At 42.7% G+C, this 17,412-nt stretch overlaps 1 protein-coding gene across 3 annotated transcripts in view; it reads right to left on the bottom strand.

Moving 5' to 3' along the window:
• Positions 1 to 17,412, bottom strand: part of ralgapa2 (Ral GTPase activating protein catalytic subunit alpha 2) — a 96,111-nt gene that overhangs the window by 26,007 nt on the left and 52,692 nt on the right. For all 3 annotated transcript variants that reach the window (XM_085343295.1, XM_085343293.1, XM_085343294.1), the window contains 10 exons: positions 14,456 to 14,566; positions 13,886 to 13,954; positions 13,467 to 13,604; positions 8,900 to 9,077; positions 6,647 to 7,478; positions 5,974 to 6,045; positions 5,068 to 5,191; positions 4,814 to 4,969; positions 2,017 to 2,175; positions 126 to 253 (listed from right to left, as the gene is read on the bottom strand). In XM_085343295.1, coding sequence (XP_085199421.1) covers positions 126 to 253; positions 2,017 to 2,175; positions 4,814 to 4,969; positions 5,068 to 5,191; positions 5,974 to 6,045; positions 6,647 to 7,478; positions 8,900 to 9,077; positions 13,467 to 13,604; positions 13,886 to 13,954; positions 14,456 to 14,566 — 1,967 coding nt within the window. The remainder of the gene's footprint in view (positions 1 to 125; positions 254 to 2,016; positions 2,176 to 4,813; positions 4,970 to 5,067; positions 5,192 to 5,973; positions 6,046 to 6,646; positions 7,479 to 8,899; positions 9,078 to 13,466; positions 13,605 to 13,885; positions 13,955 to 14,455; positions 14,567 to 17,412) is intronic.

The following is a 17,412-nucleotide window of genomic DNA, read 5'->3' as shown; positions in this document are numbered from 1 at the left end:
AAACTTAGCAGTCTGAGCTCTCTGAGTAACCACTGCCTCATCTTTTAAAAGTGTCACACTCATCTGAGGAGCTGTACCTGTGTGAGAGAGGAAGTAAAGCAGAAGCCTTGAGGAAAAAAGGATACAAGCTCTGGTAGAGAGTCAGCCGGGACTTGACAGCTCTGCTGGCATTGATACAGGTAGCCCGTACTAAGCTTGGCAGCAGCATTCCAGTGACGATAGCGCCATTAAACAGAGGGCCAAAGAAGGGAACCTGAGGAAGTCAAGAAAGAAACAAAGAAATTAGACAAGTCGATAATAAAACTCAAATTTTAGTGCGGATCCTGTTTTTGCATGTGCAAGTACTTAAGAGACACATTTTTTGTTTAAAAACAAAACAAAAAACCCTCCATCTGTTTAGGGGAAGGGTTCAAGTTGAAATTGGATTTTGCCTAACTCTGCATGACAACCACACATATCTTATGCGAATCAATGTTAGGTAAATGAAATTAAAATGACAATCAATACTATACAATGCCCTCATATTGAGCTATTTAATACAAAGGGGCAGAATGAATTTCAAGAATAGCGTGTGTGTGTGTGTGTACGCGTCTGTTCATGCATATTGGAAGGGGGCCCTTAATCACTGAAGCTCAATAGTCACTGACCTGGAAGTTGACGTGAACGTCAAAGTCTTTCCAAAGGCCCTGCTGTCCTCAACTTGGCACTCGACCAGCCAAATTAAACAACAAAATGATGTATAACACCAGTGATACAGAATAATTAGCTAAATCGTGTGATGGAAACCTGAAGTTATACTATAAATACTCCAGTATCAGACATCTGAGTAGATGGTTTTACATGTTTTTTAATTTAGAGGAACTCTCCGATAAAAATGTTTATTTTTTCACGATTGGCCTCGGCACTGCAGCGGCAGCTCTTCTTCTGACCTTCACCCAATGAAAAAGGCTTCCTGTGGCAGAAACTCTTTTTTTAAATTATGATCTTTAACAACTGTAGTTTTGTGGGTTTTCTTAACAGCAATTGAGAGTTCCAGGAAAACGATTTAAATTTCTTTTTGATAACTAATGTGCTCTCAGCAGTGAATAAAGTTTTGCATCTAGTGAACTGCTGTGTTGAATTTTGACATTTAACAAAGTCAAAACGTGGAGCTTTCAGTGACGAGGATGGCCTCGCTAGTTTTCTGTTTACACAGACAAAACCAGAACTCCATTAGAGCAATGACTATGATGCAAACAGAGACGGCAATAAATTGGCACTATGATCATTCACACTAAAAAACAATGAAAGAAACAAATACAGTCTGAATGAATTTCCCCTCCTCCTATGACTGTTATAAAAAACAATGGAAGAATAAGAACATAACGTGTTTCTTCAAGTTAGGCTTAAACTACAACATCATTTTACATGATCCATTTCCCGATTATCTCTCTCAAGATAACTTACTGGAAAGAAAAGAAAAATACTGCTTTACAAATTTTGCACTATGCACTTTTATAATGTGTGGATATATCTGAACATCTGAATCCAGTCATCCTGGACAAAGTAATTTCACGGTCCTCCAGGAGGCCACACATCGAGTGCAGCACTATGGAGTAACCAAGATGAAAGCAAGCCAACAAAGGCCAGTAACCATCTCTAAAAGCACATACCCACAGTGTGGGTAATAATGCATCGCTGGAGGAAAGACCTGAGAGCCTTCAGACAGAAACCACAACAAGGGAAAGAAGGTATGAAATTCAGAGCAAAGTCTGAACACAACAGAAGGACGAGGGTCTGCATTATCTAATGAACACAGACAGGAAATTAATGCAGTGCCATGCTGTATGCTGACTTGTTACAGCAGGTAACAGGTAGAATTAACCTGCTACCACTTTGTTTAGGTGCCCTTAAGACATGACAGTAAACCTGCATGCTTAAAAAGTAAAACCTCCCGTAAATGATCATTACACCTAAAGAGCTAAAACATCTGCAGTGGTCTATAACCTAAATATTCCACTCGGCACTGCCATTTACCTGTGGTTTCTTCATGATCTGGATGAAATACATGTGTTTCTTCATTGGGTAGATGACTATCAGCACATCTCCAAAGTCAGTTGGGATGATGCCGCGCCGGTAGTCCCTGGTGTGCTCGGACCACACTATGTGCACCTCATCGTTTCCCAGGTGACGCAGCTGCCAAACAAACAAAATTAGTCTAATCAACAGCTTAGTGAGCGAATATAATTTTCACTGCTTTGGGGAACTAGACAGGAACACAAATTTGGATGGATTAGGGCTTCTAACTGGGTTTTATCCGCTCTGCACTTAAAACCCACACTGCCTCCAGGAGATCGAGGAGCGGACTGAGGTTAAAAATCTTTTTAGAAGAGGATGACTGACAATATTATTTTCTAGTGCATCTTGGGAGCAACTGTTTCTGGAGCAGGTGATCGCAAAATTTGTTTGAAAACAATGGTCTAAATCGTAGCCTGGCTCTGGTTTAGTCTCCTATTATAGCTTTTTCATTACAAATTCAAATAGCAAACATAAAATGGACAAAATTGAGCATTTTAAAACCAAATAATTCAAATCCAATTAACCTACCCCATCAGAGGTTAAATTGCTTCCCATTTCCACTCTGTTCACAACCACAAATGAAACTGGGCAGGACAAGAAGATTTGCTTAAATGACAGGAAATTGACTGATGCTAGTTTAAAAAAAAAAAAGAAGAAAAAAGGTAAACAGCTTTCCCCTTTTCAAAGTAAAATAGATGGGAGTAGCAACATTACATTCTCTGATGACAAGTGTAGATCATTTATTAGCTGGTGGTCCAGTGATGTCGAATCAAGCAGTCCTTCCATTTTCCAGAGTATCATAGAAACTGAAAAGTGAGTCTCTACTCAGAAGAAAACATCTGCCAATGTACTGTTGGCCTAATGAGCCATTAAGAAACATGCCCTCGCCACCAAAAATGCAATTAGCACATTCTATTATAAGCCCTTAATTATGGTAATACGCTAATCTTAAACAAATCCACGGCATGCTGATTACTGGAGCTCGCCAGTTCAGTCTGTCTGTCCAAGGATCAGCAGGTACCAGCCAGGTCAGTCACTGGGACAATTTCAGAGAAAATGTTGAATATGCATTTGCTGCAGACAATCAGCAGTGGGATGTTAATTTGGGTTAAGATAGTAGCATTTGGATTAGCTGAATGACAAGTTTAATGAGGATGCTTATGCTCTAGTCAATCATCTTCTGCACCAACCCATTTATCCCCTTGTTAATCACATCCAAATGTTTGAGACTTCTTTAATAAAATGTGATTCAAGTCAAAGGCTCTTGTCCAATTAGCCCACCTTGACCTTCCACCCAACCAGTGGGGTTCACATACATGGAAACTGCCACCCAAAGGATCCAGAAGACAAGAGCATCCTAATGAAAACAACCTGCAGCAACCTAGTTAAGACGTAGCGCCCGAGGGTAACTGGGACGGCTAAGGCACCCGTCCATCTCCCTCACTTTCACACACATCCACATCGTCTACATGGCCTGACCCCAACCCTGCAGGTCATTTCTATAAATGCATTACTGAAGCCAGCTGCTGCTGCTGCTGCTACAGCCTGCAGTGCCTTAAAACCCACAATTGGATTGAGGAATTCATGGTTTTCCGTCTTTTCTTTTAGGTTTAGCTTTTCCCCCCCCTTCCATCAGCTTCAAACAGGCAATCTACTCAGCGAGAGCTACCCCATCCGTCTCTCCCCTACAGTATGCCTCTATGGTTACAGCAAGTAAAGTGGATGACTGCTGGACTAAAAGTGTTATTTTTAAATTGACAGAGTAACATCGTACTTAGACACAGACAAAGCCTGTTTCTCATTCCAATTTTTTCATACCACTTTCTCTTCTCTTTACCTTCCCATCGTTTTCTGAAACATCGGCGCAAGCGGCCCAGCCTGCAAATTTCTCTTGGACCTGTAGCTGGTGTGGAGATCTGTGCGAGGTGAGCACGAGCAATTACAGAAGTTCCCGGCGAAACTGAATGAGAGCGGAGTGGCAGCACACTCTGCTTTGGGCACGGGCACCCCTCCAGCGCCACACTCTGGACAAACCGAGACAAAATCTTTCCTCAGACTAATTTCCGTGGCCACTAAACACAGTTCCAGGATGGGTTTGGAATGAGTAGGCGATTATTTGTGAAATGGAGAGGGGGATGTCTGTTGAGGGCTGGAGTGTGGCTGGATATGAGGAGAGTCTGATGAATTTCCCTCCTCAGCAGGGTACTGTATGAGAAGATTGGCAGCACGGGCAGGGGCCTTGCGGCTCATTTCTTTCTGCTAACTGCTACTGCTGCACTACAGCTCAGAATCCCACTGCAGAACCAAATCGATCGCTCCTGTGGCGGCAGCAGGAATTGGATAAAAGGATCCTGCCGGCATCCGGCCGGCGCCTGCCCTAGCAGGGAGAGCTAATGGCTGAATCCAGGCCCTGGTCACAGCACACAGGGAGGGGGGCAGGGGCTAGCAGAATCATAGTCATTACCACAGCAGCACATGCCCTCTCTTCACTCACGCGCCTGCGATTCTCTACTCCTCAGGCCTTCCTGGCCAGGGTCACTAATCAATGCCCACACTCTGGAGTCACACCTCCTGATCACAGCTTAACACAGAGCTGAAGGCTGCAACAACATACTGCTCTGGGCAGGCATGGCTGTGTAGCCATTTCACTGCAGTACATTCTTCTTTTTCTAATGCACTTAGAACTTAAGGTGTGCAAGTAATTCAATACAGACAATCCAGATGTGCGAATAGTCAATACGAGCTTTTTTTTAACCTTTTTGGTGAGGCAGTCATCAGAATCAGATGGCATACGCGTTGAGACGTGGAAAATAACTTCCACAGTGGAGGTAGCATAATAAGGAGCCGTTAGACCTGTGCTGCCATTCCTCTGGAGCCCGCCCATAAAGCCACAGTGCGTGGCTAGGTCCACCTGAAATGTACAAGCAAAAGTTACTCTTTTCTGAGTGAGGCTGTACAACTTTGTGCAAATATGAATGCAAAGATTTGATTTAAAGTCGTGGTTTGCACCTCCCATCCCAGTCCAGATACAAAGTCTTCATAGTCCTGGCTTCCTGTGCTGTTAGACAAAATGGAGCACTTGTCTTCTTGGCCTTCTCCAATGTAGAACACAGCAATCTTGTGCGTCTCTCGGCTACAGAACAACAACAAAAAATAAAAAGCAGCCAGCATTAAAAGAACAACAGCTACACTAACCAGTTTAACAGTTGTAACACAACTTGAAAAGCCTTTAACTACTTGAGCTACTCTGGATGAAATGCTTGGATTACACCTCGCTTATCAAGGTAAATTGTGTAATTGAACTGCTGAATAAAAATCTCAAGCACAGAGGGGGAAAAAAATGTTTATCTCCAAAAACCCGTCTGCTATCTATCCATCAGCTTTAACATCATGTTAAAAAAAAAAAAAGAAGAAGAAGAATGGCAGCAAAGCCCCCCCATCCTACTTTCCCTGTTGCCATGGCAGTACATTGTGCTGGAGTGCATTTAGGAGACTTTGCATGATTGCGCACAGGTTGTTATTGTCCAACCAGGTCTACCGTCTGGGAGAAAACGGTCCACTTCTGAGGGCATTATTTTATAACCTCCTGTCATTAGCAATGTGTAGAGCACTAATTGATCGGACTACGAGAGTCCAGTAAGAACGATGAGAACAGGACGGAGAGAGTGATGGAGGGAGACTTCCAGGGTTGTGCTCAGCAGGAGTTGGCACAGATTAGCAAATTCATGGAGGAGTAAGGGAGCACTGCAGTCTTGAAAAACTGGAGGGCTCGCAGGACATGCAAAGAGTTAATTCCACTCATTCAGAAACATGTTTATGGGCGATCAGGAAAACACAATACATTACAGACAACACTGCTTATCATGACGTGCTAAATCATCACAAGATGATACAAAACTCCCAAGTGAACTTTACCACTGCCTGGAGTCCAAGTTCTTCAGTTCCCGTAAGAGTTTAGAGTTTTTCTTCAGCAAATGGAAGCTTTTCCTGTTGAACAACAACAAGTCTTGATTAGATTAGACATGAGGATTTTAATCTGAAACTAAAACTGCCATCAGCGGCTTAAATCATCACAAAGAAAATAAGTGTTAAACCAAAGTTGTGTTTTGCAGATCTGATGACCAAGGACCAAAAAAAACAGGCACAGGTGCAAGCCACAACCTCCTCTTGTAGTGTGCATGTTACACCATCACCATTAAGAGGTGTAAGCTTTTAATTTACGGGGCAGAACAGCAAAGATGAGGCTCTGCAAGCTAGACCTTAGTGAAAACAGCTGGGCACTCTTATCCTGTGGAGAGGAGATTAAGACACTGCGGACTCCAGTGTGCCTTTAAATTCATCCTCTCTCTCTTTGAGTAACAAGCCAACAGCTGAGTTACTTTGAAGATGAAGAAAGTGACTTTGTGTCAGACTTAACAAGAGGATGTGTCTTGTTCTTTCTCTCTGATTGCCTGCATTTAATGTGTGTTTGTTTTTAGACTAGTGACCAATAAGTAACAGACCCCTGTCTGACTTCTCTTAAAACCCCACTTTCCTCTATTTGTTTCTTTCAGTAAAGAGCAGGCTATTTGCAGTCTGTCTGTAATACCTGCGATCCCAAGAGTTCATCCCAAGATCATTAAGCAGCAGCCGGCAGAAGTAAAAAGGAGCTTTTGGTTCCTGGTGGGACGGTTCGCTCTGGCAGTCAGCCCGAAAGCTTACATCAGCCTCCCACCTCCTCACTTGCTCCTCCTCCTGCTGAGTCTGACGATGAATGGCTTCCAGGATGGCGTTCTCTTGCTCTAGGTTCATTCCGTGTGGTGATGCGGCCGGCTGGTTAAGCTTAAGTCGTGGCTGGGGAAGACATTCTGGGCTGCTGTGTCCGAGGTCCTCCAAAAGCTTATCGAGAACATCAAACTCATCCTCCTCGCAAGAGTTTGAGAGGCAATCGGAGCCTGAGCAATGACGCTTGTGCGGTCCTGCTACTGGGGAGGGGGGCGGGTTGCTGCTGTGGCTGACTGCAGTGGCTGCAGAAAGGGAAGGGTCAACTGGTTTAAAGGCTCCCACATCAAAGTCTTCATGTGCGGTGCAGTAGAGGATGGCACCATCCCACGAGTACTTGCCCGAGATGTCCCGGACAATGACGCGTACTTGGGAGGAAGTGTGCAGGGACTCTCCAACGGTGGGAGTCTCGGCAGGGATTTGCAGGTAGGACACCAGCGTGCTGTCGTTGAAGACAAAAAGCTGCAGGTTGGGGCTTTTGAAGACCTCGGAGGACAGCTCGGACGACTCCACGTATGGGTTGTCATGATTTTCGCTCACGAGGCTGTGGAGGAGAGCGGGGCCGCCGCTCAGGGGATGATGGCCCAAATGGTTCACAAGGTGTGTCATGACCATCCGTGCCGTCAGCGGGATCAGCTCCATGTTTCGGCGACGCTTTTCTGGTGGGAGAAAAAGGATGGGAGGATGAGAAAAAAAAAAAATACAAGCAAGCAAGTGTAACACATGATCAATAGTAAAAATGACCAATGGGTTTAGAATACAGCTGCACTCAGGGCTGTCTTTTATAATATGTTCAATGTAGACTTTAACAATATTTAAAAAGCTCCACATTTGTGTGTCGACATGTTACACTCTTTATTAGCTCCTTTTACACAAACCCAAATCTGATTCATGATTACTAATAGGGCTACTTTATTCATTTCTCACAATAGCTTAGCTAGCACACCTCTAAGTAGGTAGCATCTAATCATAAGAGACAACTTTGAAAAGCCCATTGAGTCTTCTTACAATGGACAACCATTGAGACTGGCCAAGTGCTAATGAGAACCACCATCTTTGCAGACTTCTGAATAGAATTGTACTTTGCAGATTGCATTTATGTAAATGTACAGGTTTTTACTCCCAAGTGAAAGGCATGCCGTGCTTTATTCTGCAGGGATGTGGGAAAAACAAGAAGATGCACTCTTGCATTGTGACAGTGCTATCAATACCATCATCCCCCATCAAAGTGGAGAAAGCTCTTTAGAAAGCAGGCCAAGCTGCATTAGAGATGCACTGGCCCTTTGATGTGACTTGATCAATATGAGGTGAGGGCATGAATATAACTAGGCCGGCACTCTTTGGTTTGCCCTTTTGATAGTGTTTTGTTATTTCAACCAAGACTCTGTGCAGCTGTGCAGCTGTGCACCAGAAAAAAAAAAAAAGAATTGAACAAAAGCAGAGGTGTGATGAAATTTTCAAGACAAAAGCTTCTGTTTGAATTTCTCACATTGTTTCAGGAGACATTCACATTGTGTATTTGGACTTTGAGGACTTTTTAGAAGTTGAGGACGCGAGAGAGAAAGAGAAATATGTTGCCTAATGGAATCACAAGGTCACAAAAAAGATTTTTTTTTTTTAAATCTAAACCCCATAATGGGTCTTCTCTTAGGGCTGAGTACTAATGTGAACATTCCATTCCCTGTGATGGTTGATTTCCTTTTTATACTTTTAATAAGATATTGACATTTAATGGAGAGGCTCTAAATGGATGGCCTACTTAGAGTTTGCTTTTACCTGTAACCTGTTTTGGATGATTTTTTTGTGGGGGTGGGAGGGTGGGGGCAGACAGGGTAGAGAGTTTGGCTCCATATTCTGGGAGCTATAATGTAGGAACTATAAAATATAGAGCTGGCAGCAGTATCCAAAACATTACGATGCAGCAGCTGGCATCAAGTACTAACTGGCTTTTAACCCTCCTATGTAAACCTATGTACATACTAACACATACTATATAACAATTAACACTTAACCTTTTTATGCAGTGCGATCTTTCTCAAAACAGATTCAGATTTAGGAAATGACATTTTCCTGCCCTTACCCTCAGCCACAGTGAGTAGGTTGCCTAAGTCCATGGTGGGTGTCTGTGACGGGGTTGGCTCGCAACGCTTAACCTGACCCAGCATGAGGTCATAGTCACTGGACAAGTCAGACAGGGTGAGCAGATAGTGGCTCTGCTGGGTGTGCAGGTTGGACCCAGCCACACAGCAGTGCAGCACCTGAGGAACGAGAGCGGAAGAGCAAAAATGTAGTGATTATTTGGCATGCATGGGTTGTTTTGCTACAGTACTTAGTAGAGACACCCCAAACACCCCGCAATACCATAATATTACTACATTTAACTCACAACATTACTGGAATCACCTTTTTCAAACTGCAAATTATGTCCTCAAAGTCAAACTTCAGTCATACCTCTTTAATCAGATAAGATAAGAGACTGCAGTCGGCAACTACATGCCAACAGTTTTATATTTCTTAGAATTCAGCAATTAACTGCAACAGATTGCTGAAAATCACATTTATTGCCATCTACGTAGACAGAAGTTCTCATTTAACATAAATTGATATTTAACTATTACATTTGTGCTCAGCAACCTTCCTGCTCCAGTGTGATGGCTGCACTTACAGCCACACAGTGGTAATACCCACCATGTTAGTGCAGAGGCTTATAAGTAACATTGCATTCACATTTCTTTCTTTAAATATAGGAATTTATTTACAGGACAATAAATAACTGGTTTTGGTTTAGAATTCATTCACATATCCACATAACACTGCATTCTAAAATAAGTGCGCACATTTTAGTTTACACTGTTATGTATGATTAAATTTTTGTTTTCTGAGTTACCTTAGTTGCAGCTGTTCCAGTCCCTTGATTAAGGAGCCAAGAGGTGGAAAAGGGGCGGAGCGAGCTTTAAAGGAAGACTACAAATTGGTTCATGCCATAACTCGGGACCATGGGGGGGAATTGGAGTTCATTATGTTTGGTTTAGTTAGGTTTTGTGTGTTTTACCCCTTCTCCTGTTTTTGTGGGCTGATCAGCCACTATTTAAGTTTCCCCTTTGTCTCATTAAGTTAGGTCAGTTTGAGTTATCAGTTGTGTTGTCAACTTTGAGTAGAGTTTTGTTATTTTGACCTCTTTTATGGGCCCAAGATTTTGATTCTTTTTGCATGAGTTAACCAATTATGTTTTTTGGGTTAAATAAAAAATCTTTTTTTTGGACTTTAACCTGTGCCTAAGTTTCCTTCACTGCTCGGTCCATCACATCCAGTATAACCAGATTACAGGCAGCTGGCAGTTAGTTGAGTCAAGACTCCTTAAGTTTTGCTCATTGACTCATTCATACTGATGGCAACATGTCAGCAATCTGTCTACATAAACAGTGTAGTGATTTATGGTAGTGATTGGGGTCAGTCTAAATCAGACTGCAACTGTTTGCAACAAGGTTGCCTCCTATCAGATGACTTGCGAGTGTGAGCAACACCAACCTCACTCCAGGCAACCATTTAGTCACCAAAACTTGCAATTGGTTGCTGAAAAAGGAGGTCGCTGTCCTACTTTCACTCGTGTGACTGAGCCATTAGCGTGCTTTGAATTTGGAGACAACTTGGTCAAGATAAAGCATAATTTATGGTCCTGCTAATGTGTCCATCTACACATTTGAGTTTGAAGAGGGAAATGCAACATGTGCTCCTGTGCAGTCCTCAAAGATCCTGACTGAGCACAGCTGACAAAAGTGTCTTTTTAATGTTGACAAGTGGGCTGGAATAGAGGAGAATGACAGCAGAGTTCCCGGGAATGGGAGCACAGACAGTGGCTGCAGTAGAGACTCTTGTTTTTAACACTTGGATTTACTTCAGCTCTTTGCATGTTTTAACTTTGCTCTCCTCTGCAGCTGCCTAGTGGACCATCAGCAGTACAAGTAAGAGTGGCCCACAGACCGGCTGTACCCTAAACTTTGTAAACCGCCTCCATTTGACATCAGAGCTCTCTGCAGGCAGTCCCCAGACTGGAACGGACAGCGAACACTTTCCTCTGCTGGACCATAAATCCCGCTGAAGTGTGTCTAGTGTTGGACGTTTTTCAGTTGAATCAATTTAATTAAAAATTTGCTTAGCTAAGGTTATCTGAGGATGCTGGTGAATAAGACGAGCCACCTTGTTTACAGTATTCCCAGATTTTAATTCATTTTATTAAATATTGATATTCGATGTATGTTTACCCTCCCCCCCACTCACTCATAGTACTAGAAGGTTGAAGTCTGGTAAGAAAATATGCAGCAGTGTCTGTCGTGACTGTGCACGACGCAGGAGAACGTGAATGGGGAATATATGGTCTATTTACATCATAAGGCAAAAAGGGGGAGAGAGGGAGAAAAGGGAAGAAAAGAGGGTCTTTATAGCCACTAATCCATTTCTTCTGTGATGTGTGAGTGTATCGATCTACATAACAGATGGCAGAGCATCCGTTGGCAGTGCTAGATAAGGCGCACTGGGGCAGTTGATTACAGCCACTGAACAGGTTTACACTGTTTGATTTAATTAAGACTTTATCCTTGTGCTCAGCTCCCACCACAAACACGCATGCTTAGCCACATATACATATCCGAGTACACAGACAAACACACCTGTATAGTGTATAATCTGAGCAAAGGTAAGGGGGTAGAACATATGCCTAATGCATGTAGAGGAGGGCGCCTCTTATTCAGAGTGGAGCAACTTGGGTAAAGCCATGCAAAGGCTAATCCCATTCAGCGCACACACACTTGGCTGTGAGACGCTGGCCCTGCCATGTGAAACAGTATTGTGTGGGGCAATGTAGACAGTATGTGGATGATTCCATCAAGCAGACCTCTGGGTGCGTAGGGGGAGGGATTTGAGGCTTGATGCTGAAAAGATGTGAACCAAACAGCTGCTACACCAAAGCCCCAAAGAACTTCCTCTGTGGAGATGTAGAAAGGGGGGGGGGGCAAACCCACGACTGTGCTTGACAACAAATTGACTGCAATTTGCATAGCAACAGTTCCTGGAAGGTAACACAGTAGTTAGAAGGGCACATGGTGCATGGAGATGTGAGCACACTATGTACACAAATAAATCAAATAATAAAACACGGATGTACCTATCTTTGCTGTCTCTCTTGCACGCACACACACACGCGGTGCAGCTGGCTGCTGAGGCAGGCACAGGGAGCAGATGGAGAAGCCTGAGCAGATCTCCAGTGAACCGACATGGTCTAGTGCAATGTTGCTTTTTACAGCTATGTGCTCGCCGTTAGTCAACCGTACCAACTTTTTTCACTTTTGTCTGCATCCCAGGAAGCATGGAAGCCATTCATTAGCTGTAAACATGGTCTCTGCTTGCATTTGATTGGTCGGCAAAGGACACATTGTTAAGTGCCCAAGTGGAGTCATTTATGACTCAAGTCGTATTTTTAAATGTGTAGCTGTGATGCTTTCAGTCATAAGAAATTTTTCTATAAACTTTTAGCAGTTTTTGCTCTGCTGTTGTGACAAAGACAGTGGAAATATGTCTTTTTTTGTACATTTATATTAATTTTCCACTTCTAATCACTACATTGCAAGACTTTCCAGCGAATCTCTGCTAACCGATGTCTGAATAAAAACTATATAATTAAATTGATTAGAATATTTTAGAAAATCTAAACAGAAAATGGAGCCAGGATGGGGGAAAAATTGTGGTCACTAAAATAGCTTGGGCGCTTGAGCGTTAAATATAAATTTGTAATTAAAGGAAAATGAGGCATGAAACAACCTGTCAGGGAACGTGGGTAGTGATGGAATAAAGGGAAGATGTTTTCTATTCTCTGCCTGGTATACAGAATAATTAGCAGCCAATGTGACAGTGGAAACATATAGATTTCAGCGTTGATATCACATTAATATCATCACACCTTGAATGAAAGCCAGAGGGACTGTGCTTTTTGTGCACTGATAGACAACCAATCATGCTTAATTGTCTTTGCTTTCATAGCAGCTGCAGTCTCTCTCATATTAAGACATATTCCATTCAAATCTCCAGGACAAGCATTTATAGCCTGAGCTTATCAAGTGGACAAAGGGTCCCGTTTGAATAATTGGACCATTTCTTATCAGGGGTGACATCCTTACAAAGATCTGCTGTTGACCGCATCTGCCCAGACAGGAGGGAATGAATAATACCTCATTCATTTGGGCCCGAAGCTTGGCCCTCATCCTCAGGGTCAGACCATAAAATAAAGAGTTTGAGGGACAAAAACAGAGGAGCAGATCCAATACGGAATATTTTGCATGCTTGAAACAAACACTCCTGAAGTTTCCTAACAGTTGTCAGGGTTTCGTACATATGCTAAATGCCAGTCACGAGTGTAAGCTGCTGTGGACACTTCTACGCCTTTGTGCTACAATAATGTTAAATGATGCATAGTCAAAAGGTCATGGTAGAGGTGAGTCTAATTAAAGTGGCAAGCCCATGTGGCGGGGTGGGGGTGGAGATGTCAAAGCTTAAGTTGCTGTGTCTGTTTGCAAAAGCTGCGTGTGGTTCAGAAGACTATGAATATGAATCGGTAAAAGGTGGCTCTATTCCAGGCTGCCACTGATGACACCCACTCTGTAGATGTAGTCCAGCAGCGGGGCCTTGTGGGCTGTGTGGTCCTCCAGTGACGGCATGGTGATAGGCTCAAGCAGCAGACTCAAGGGAACAGCCATGCACCAGTCCAACAGGCAAAGCAGAAGCGATACCATCAACTACAGTGTGAGAAATGAGAGAGAAGTTCCTAATTTATTTCAGTCACACACTAACAAATAAAAGATATATTATTAACAAAGCAAAAAAAAAGAAAAAAAAAAAAAAAAAGAGTGGCAGCGGATAACAGGTGAGAGCATCAAAGACGCAGTGGAGAACGAGGTCGAAGAGAAAACAAATCACTTCAGTAGAAACATTCCTCTGCAAATGCACCATTCCAACATGATAGATCAAGAGCCTTTAGATCTCAGCCATTTCATGTCCCATCCTTTCCAACATGTACCTTTTTGTCCGCTTCCACCGTTGAGTGCTCTGCGCTCGGCAACAAAAAGGCTATTGTGGCCACAAAGATCTGTATTGGGACAAAACAAGGAGAAAGATAATTGGATGACACACTCCCATTCATCATCTGAGTCAGGGCTGAATGCTAAAACGGAGACGAAACCACAGGATGAGGACTGTGCACATGAGCGAGCGACAATTTGTGTAACGTTTGCATTTAAATGCTAAAAGTTATTTCAAAGGAATTTCTCTTATTGGATGTGAAACACATTTACATGGGTTACATCAATGTGTGTGTGTGTGTGTGTGTGTGTGTGTGTGTGTGTGTGTGTGTGTGTGTGTGTGTGTGTGTGTTCATATCTTAGTGGGGACCAAAAATTTGAAGTTTACTAAACTTCTGGGGACCAAAATCATGGTCCCCATACGTTTGAAGGCATTTTTACATTACCATTGGGTTATGGTTGGGTTTAGGCATTCATTTCTGATGGTTAGGGTAAGCAGCTAGAGAAAGCATTATGTCAATGGGATGTTCCCACGAGGATAGCAAACCAGACGTTTGTGTCTGTTTTACCTCAATAATTTTCTTTGGGAATGTGGGCTCCAACCTCTGGAGATGCTCCCAGTGAGAGATGAGCAGCTGAAAGACGTCACAGGCTACCTGCGCCACTGCTTTGTTCCCAAACTTTAAAAACAAAAACAAAAAACAAACAAACAAGAATTGAAAAGTGAAGAGGAACTGTACCGTCAGTTAAAAAAAAACAACAACATAACACACTAGCTAGCCACTAAATCAGATACATCTTTTCAATTGCTAAGCAAAAGCTAAAAGCAGTTTATCTATATATATATCTATATCTATATCTCTCTATATCTATCTCTCTATCTCTAATCATCCAATCACATGTACATTGGTCCCTCGTTTATCGCGGGAGTTGCGTTCCAAAAATAACCCGCGATAGGTGAAATCGGCGAAGTAGCCAACTTTATTTTTTTAACAATTGGATGTGTTAAGGCTGTAAACCCCCCCCCACTACACACTTTGTACACTTTTCCCAGACAGGCATGAACATTTTCACTTTTCTCTCTTGTTTAAACACTCAAAGTTCAAACATTCGTAGAAAAATAAGTCCAGTATTATAGAATGAAACCAAAGACACCCGCAGGTGGCATGATTCTCGTCAGCATTGTTGTGTTTGTGGGTGAGAAAACTTACAAACATACAGTGCAGCACTTCAAAGTTGCATTGCTAGCGATCAAAGATTTGACAAGCTGAACACATTCTGTACTGTACAGGAGACATGGCACGGGGTTGATTGACAATGGTCTACAGCCAATCAGGAGTCAGAACACAATGCGCTGTAAGAAAAAAAAACAAAAAAGAAAAACCTGCAAAATTGCACCAAAAAAAAATCCCAGAAACCGCGAGGCCGCGAAAGGTGAACCGCGTTATAGCGAGGGACCACTGTAACTTGATGCATTTAGGACATGTGTGTGGACATGATCAAGAAAACCTGCTGAAGTTCAAACTGAGCATTAGAAAGGAGGAGAAAGGTGATTTAAGTAACTTTGAACGTGGGGTGGTTGTTGGTGTCAGACGGGCTGGTCAGAGTGTTTCAGAAACTGTTGATCTGCTGAGATTTTCCCACAAACCATCTCTAAAGTTTACAGTGAACAGAGAAAATATAGTGAGCAGTAGTTCTCAAAGAAAATGCCTCGTCTTCCTGCCAGAAGTCAGAGTACAACGGCTGAGCTGATGGGAGTAACTGTAACTAACGTAACCACTCATTCAAACCAAGATATGCAGAAGAGCTGAATGCAGCACAACATGTTGAGCCTTGAAGCAGACGGGCTACAGCAGCAGACCACGCCAGGTGTCAGCTGAGAACATGAAACTCGGACTACAATTTGAACAGACTCAGCAAAATTGTACAATAAAAGATTGTAAAAATATTGCCCGGTCTGATGAATATCCGTTTCTTCTGCCACATTTGCATAGCTGGCTAACAATTAGAGTGGGCAACATGAAAGATCCATTATGCCAGTTCATGCTGCTGCTGGTAGTGCACAGGTGTTGGGCGATACTTTATTAGCACACTTTGGACCCCTCAGTACCAACTGACTATTGTTGTTAGCCACGCACACCCCTTTGATTTGAAATTTGGGACACAATGTGTTGCACAAACAGTTTCTGAACACGACGATGAGTTCACTCAAATGGCCTCCATAGTCACCAGATCTCAGCACACTTGAGCACCTTTGGGATGTGGTGGAGCAGGAGATTCACATCTGCAGCAGCTGTGCGATGCTATCATGTTGATATGGACCAAAATCTCTGAGGAATGCTCCCTGCACCTTGAATCTGTGCCTTGCAGAATTAAAACAGTTCTCAAGGTTAAAGAGGGCCCAACCTGGTATTAGAAAGAGTTAACTAATACAATGCCAGATGTGTGTATTCACACATGTACAAGTGTATATAAAAACGTAATTTTCCAATAGAAGCGTATAGTGGGACCCTGGTACAATGTTGAATATCTGCCATGTTTTCATGTCATACTGAAGATAATCAGTAAGTTTAGGGATATAAAATTTATATACAATGGAGGAAGACATTTAAGATGTTTTGTTTTAATCAAGGTGGAGCTGTAGGAGCATTAAGGTGGAGCTGTAGGAGCTTTGTGGCACTGACCATTTTAAGAGGTGGATTTGATCAATTCACAAAAGGCTTATTCAACAAAATCTTACTTAAAGTGCCTCAAGTTTCCAGCAGAGTTAAATAACATGATGTGATCGAGATCAGAAGTAAGACAAGTTTCAGTGTCAAAGGGTGTAAAATACACTGAAGACTTGTAAGAGGACAGTACCCACAGTAAGACCTCTGAAACACTTTAAGGAAAAGTGATCAGGTAGGCAGACCTGAAGGGGAAAAAAAGCCTGCTGAATAAAGAATTTAACACTTAAAAAAAAAAAAAAAAAAAGCAAAGTTAGTGGTCAGTAAACTGCTTTTCAGGAGGGGAAACAAGGCCAAATGCTTGGGCTGGGCTAAGACATACCAGCATTTCACACTTGATTACAGATGAATCCATCTCTGAAATCTACGGCAGTAACAGAAGGATACGAGAGGGAGAAAAAAAGAGTGATGGGAATATCAACTCCTCTCGAGTTGGACACCCCTCGATTCTGCAGAGACAAGCTCCACCCGCTGATTTGCATTTCTGCAGACAAGGATTCACACTCCTGTCCAAACACATCTCAGAGCTGTGCAGGAACTACTTGAAGACCAAAGAAGACTGAGAAGTGCAGACTGTCGTAGACTTTCTTCCACCCTCAATGACCTCGACTCAGCTGAACTTGTGTTTGAAGAGCGAGAAAGTCAAGCTCTCCTGTCATCACAAGAAGCTTTTTGGAACATGGTCAAATCATTCTGGTATGACATCGGCTATCAGATTTGACAAAAACATGAGGAGTCATGCTTAAAAAACCCCACAAAAACAACCATTTTTTAATGTTTATCTTCATTGGAACTTTTAA

The sequence above is a fragment of the Diplotaxodon limnothrissa genome, linkage group LG19 (genome assembly GCF_057381915.1).
Source record: "Diplotaxodon limnothrissa isolate DT_005_m linkage group LG19, D_limnothrissa_male_GT1.1, whole genome shotgun sequence".
Taxonomy (NCBI): domain Eukaryota; kingdom Metazoa; phylum Chordata; class Actinopteri; order Cichliformes; family Cichlidae; genus Diplotaxodon; species Diplotaxodon limnothrissa.
Note: the sequence above shows the minus strand (reverse complement) of the source record. Positions and strands in the feature narration are given on the sequence as shown.